We start from the raw sequence: 5,329 nt of genomic DNA on the forward strand, positions 1-5,329 counted from the left end.
TAGTTTTAGAATATTTTAAATCCTAATGTTAATATTTCTTGCGTCACAGCCATGATATGTCAACACCATCTTCCAATTTCTGAGGAAATTCTTTGAAATATTTGGATAATTGTATTCTCCTGAAGCAGGCTCCATTAGCATCTAGCATCAACAGAAACAAATAAAATGGCTACTACATGAACTCCATTGGTTTTGTGAAAGAAATGCCAAATTTCTCAACACCGTCAGATGTCACCGCCATAAGATTTTGTGTTCCAGTGATATATCAAAATACTTCAATGTGACTCTTGAATAAAAGCTTTATAATCAATAACACACTCACTGTTTGTTTTAATACAGTAATTGACTGATTCAGTGTATTTGATAGTTAAAGCTGATATTACACAGTCCAAGCTAAAAAAGCACATCTTGTTAAAAAAGAGAAAAGTTGGGAGGTTGTATCAAAGCATAGCTCAGTACATATAAGACACATAAATGTAGTTTCATTTTGCAGTTTTGTCCCACGTCTCAAGAATGACTGAAATCTGTAAAGAACGCAAAAGTCAGAATTACCCTGTTTTGTATCCCACATGAGCCACTGATTTATCAGAATAACACAGACTCAGCTCCGTGTGTGTTTACATGCAATACAGCCAAACGAGCCAATCAAGAGACAGACGCACACTCTCAGGCAAAGCAGGCTTTATTGAAGACGGTATCGAGTCCTTCTGGAGGACAGCTGTACACCGCAGACTCTCTGGGGTCTGTCCTCATCTATTTGGACGCCTCCTTCCTGGCGATGGTCTTCATCCCCTTCTTGTTGTGCTTCTTGGCAAAGCGCATGTTCCTCAGGAACTTAGGGTCCACCTGAAACACAACGCATGCATGAGAAAACACACTCACGACACCACTGCACTAAACACGACAGGGCTTCAGCAGCATCTCTGCGTGTGGGCGGAGCCTCTGCTGACGGACCAATAGCAGGTGCACGTCAAACTCGATTTCAACTTCTGGAGCAGACAATTAAATTATTAAAAAGTTCATATAAAATGTTTGTATATGACCATTTTGATTTGAGCGCTGATTATATCCAAGTAAACAGAGGGCATATTATCCAGGGTAATATGGCATTATCCTCCCTTCAGTCAACTGTTCGCGTCCTTCATCTCACTCTCCTACTTCCAAACAGACTCACTTTTCGCACCGTAGCACGCGCTACTGCCACCTCATCACATCTCCGCAGCAGCGAGATTTCGCGCACTTCCGTCATGAATGAACCATGTCATCTTAATCCTCTTCATCCCACGTGGGTTCTCTGACTTTCCCAAACGCTGTGTCATGTGTATGCCGCACAAGAGGAAGCCGGTTTACAGCGCGTTTGAACAGGTTTTCTGAACAGCTAGCAGCTCGGCAAACACTGAACGACGATCACGGGCCCAGCAGCATCTCTGCGTGTGGGCGGAGCCTCTGCTGACGGACCAATAGCAGGTGCATGTCAAACTCGATTTCAACTTCTGGAGCAGACAATTAAATTATTAAAAAGTTCATATAAAATATGTTTGTATATGACCATTTTGATTTGAGCGCTGATTATATCCAAGTAAACAGCAATTTAGCTTAGCCTTTACATTTTCACCCATCGATATTAGAGAAAACTCGGTGTCAAGAACCATCAAGCATTATCGTTATAAGAAGTACGATACACAATAATAACAGGGTTTAAAATTCCATACGCTTCCAGACTCGAACCATATTTCACAAATGGTTCATACAGCTTTATATTCGGTAATATATATATATATATATATATATATATATATACAGTGGGTATGCTCACGCATTACATTTTCTAGTTTTATAGACTATAACCCATTTCCTTTGTGCGTCACGGTCATCTTACTATGAAGAAAACGAGAGCATGGATGCACATAGATTAACAGAGATCTATTTGCTCAAAATTTGGCTTTCCGTAAGAGTAGTACCTCTAATATCAAGAGCTTAAGTCCAGTTTAACACATCCTCTGTAGCGGCAGAGAAACCATGACATGAAATGAGCTGACGGCACTGTAAAACACTATAAGTGCTCAAATGTGGCTTTTCTTAGTGCAGTACATCATATTTGAATGCCTTCGGTCTGCTTTAACGCATAGCCTACTGTGTGGCAGTCAAGAAACCACCGTGAAATGAGCTGATGGTGCAACAGATGGATCAGTGTGCATCGTCCTGTGTGTTAAGTTTAATGGTTTCTCGTGCGCACACTAAAGTCTGCATATTTTTTATTTCTGCAAAGGTGCTTTTAGAGGCTCTGTAATACAGTGCTAAGAATATCCTGAGGAAAAAACCTGCATAATGAAAAAGTGCATTCATTCAGTCGTGTCTGACGATCACTGCACAGCTGCAAATTTTTTTAAAATTAAATTCATAATTTTCTATTATTGAAAACTAAACCAAAAGTCTGTAAATGCACATATTTTTCCATACTCTGCTTTCTTTTTCATACTTTTCCAGACCCGGCCTCTTCATCTCCTGGCAGGACGCTCTTAATTAAGGGTACGTTCACACGACAATGTGCTGAAAACACAACAGTTGTTCGTGTGTGTGTGTGTTTTAACGTTATCATAACGAGTTCATAAGGATCTGTGAACACTACTCGCAGTGCTGCATTACTGGTGCCAGGCCAGTAGCTGCTGTCACCGTGTAAAGAAACACTACACGCGTTCCTCTAGCCTGAACATGCATGTTTTCCTCATTTATACAGACAACTTGCATTTTCAAATGGCATCGTCACGTAAACGAAGAGCCAAAACGCATGAGAAGTTCACCATTAGCAGATGATAATGTGTGAAGAAATAGTTTTTCTTGATTAGAAAGAGTTGATGCTTTAACAGTAGCCCCGGCTGGTCAGGTGTGATAACATGTGCCTTCTCTCCTCACCGTGTGTTCATTCACGATCGTTCAGATCAGCGGTCTACAGTGTCTGATCACGCTGCCTCCACACTGCATTAGGCCGTGTACTTTCATCTGAGCGCAGACCCGAGAGCTAGGGATGGGCGATACCCCTTATTTTGTTTCCGATACGATACCAATATTTTTCAAGGCGGTATCGTCGATATCGATTCGATACTTCTGCACTAAACTTTTCAATTATGAAATGTATTAAATTACTAAGAGTGAAATGGGTAATGAAAACCACTTAACTTTGTTTAAAACGCATTTTAACCCGTTTAATCCCACATTTTTCCCAGACATGAAAATATCCAAATGATGTGTCATTAGTAACCTTTTGAAATATTTTTTTTTTTTTTTTGGAAAAGTGTGAAAAATTGCATTTTATGGTCAGTCACAATTGTAACCGGTGGGATAACGTGTGTACTGAATTAACATATTTCTGCAGTCTTAAAAATAGTTATATATCTTAGCCCGGCTATTTTAAACTGTTTGATCACATTCTAGGGTTACTATTACGCATAAAAACCTTATACAGCATTGACAGGAATACTGAGATCAAATACAACCATCAACACATTTCAAAAGTGTTACTTTTTTGTAACTTATATCATCACATTTTTATATGAGTGCTACTAGTATTACAACATTAACATTCTAACTTATTTGTAACATTTGAACTTTTGATTTAGTGCAATATTTTGTACTGCCAGTGACCGGCTGTTGCATGCATTAAATGCAACCTTTTTATTCTGACGGTGTATGATTTCTGTTAACATTACAGAATACAACATGATCAATATTATCTTTCAACGTTAAATTTAAATAACTGTAATTGCACAAACTATGTAGGCTACCATTTCAATTTGTTTATGGTGAAATAACTCCGTTATCTGTCCTCTGATAAGCATTGTTCAGGGCTGCCGTTCCCAAAAGCTTTAATGCTTTATGATACTTTGGGAACCGCAGCCCTGTCTGAAAGCACTGAGCAGTGAGTGAGCGCACTCTGTGATGGATCGGTTCAGATGAACAGGAACATAGTCCTATCCTACACACTTACTCGCTAACAAAGGCTATTCGTCCAATTCAATGCATTTGTACGCATTATTATTATTTTTGTTAAATAAACAAAACCACTGGTAAATAAAACACACCTTAGTATCGATATTTTTTGTTTGAGTAACGGTACTTTCAATACTCACGTCAGTATCGATACTTCGGATCGATACGCCCATCCCTACAGCCGAGACACTAAGGTGCTGATCACAGGTGGTGCGAACACGTGCTGTGCTGTTCAGCTGAGCAGCTATGAGGTGTGATTTGTGACAGATCGAAGGCTTAGCAGGAGAAGGAGAAGTCTACCCTTCCGTCGCCGTCAGTCCGTGTCGATTTTTGGCGACGTCACGGTTGGAACCAATCATAGGCGGCGACGTGACGGCGGCGTATGTAAGAAATTTATAAAAAATGGTACGTGCACCAAGTACGTCTGAACTAGGTACGTCGCCTTACATGACGCCTGATGCATACGTCGTCTCAATGTACGTCGCCTTAAATATATCTACTACTGCAAACTTTAAATTTAGTTTGTTATAGGCTATTGCTTTTAGTTATTTCCTAACAAGTGTTAATAGTTAATAATAATTATACGTTAATTTCATTTTAGATAACTTATTTTTTGGCTGTTACATTGGTGTAGTACCGCAAACTAAACGTTCTTACTATTAAAGGTGTTCTTTTTTACTTGGACAATGTAGTCAACATTAAATGATGTGGAGTGCACATTATTCTAAGGAAACATACTTTCATGATGTTCAAAATGTTCTACAGCCTATAACATTTTGTTGCAACAGTCTCAGATGTTTTATATATATATATATATTATTGAAGCCTTTGAGTTCAAAGGTACATTTCATTAAATATTTAATAATATTTAGGCCACGTACTATGAATTGTGACCAATAAATGTAAAAAAAATAAAATAAAAAAAACAGAGTAAATATAACAAGATGGTTAGTGGGGGTAGAATTAGAAAGCTGACTGTCACTCAAATATATTTTTTACTTTGATTAAAACAGTTGCTGGATATAGTATGTAATTCATCATCTAAAAGTGGCTTCAAAAGATTGTGGTGATTTAATTACAAGCACAACAATTATGCTGTGGAGCATTAAGATCATCTCTGGTGATAGCACTTAAGGTTGGATGAAATTTATCAAGATATATGGACAGTTTCAAATTACACTTGTACAAAGCTAAAAAGCTTCTGAAATGCTGTCAAACTTTATTAAATTATTGATCACTGAGAACAAAAAAGATTAAAAATGTTGATTAGCTCTAGTTTTCAAAATATGGTATTGGGCCAGTATACACAACCCTTTACTTGTGAATAGCAGATGATAAGTGC

At 38.2% G+C, this 5,329-nt stretch overlaps 1 protein-coding gene across 1 annotated transcript in view; it reads right to left on the minus strand.

Annotated features, from left to right (window-relative positions):
• Nucleotides 1-664: 664 nt before the first annotated feature.
• rpl29 (ribosomal protein L29) overlaps nucleotides 665-5,329 on the minus strand; it is an 8,729-nt gene continuing 4,064 nt past the window's right edge. Inside the window, exon 3 of the mRNA XM_016257827.1 lies at nucleotides 665-846. Within this exon, the coding sequence (XP_016113313.1) occupies nucleotides 754-846 (93 nt within the window). The 3' untranslated portion in view covers nucleotides 665-753. The remainder of the gene's footprint in view (nucleotides 847-5,329) is intronic.

The sequence above is a fragment of the Sinocyclocheilus grahami genome, unplaced genomic scaffold (genome assembly GCF_001515645.1).
Source record: "Sinocyclocheilus grahami isolate Dianchi unplaced genomic scaffold, SAMN03320097.WGS_v1.1 scaffold1604.1, whole genome shotgun sequence".
Taxonomy (NCBI): domain Eukaryota; kingdom Metazoa; phylum Chordata; class Actinopteri; order Cypriniformes; family Cyprinidae; genus Sinocyclocheilus; species Sinocyclocheilus grahami.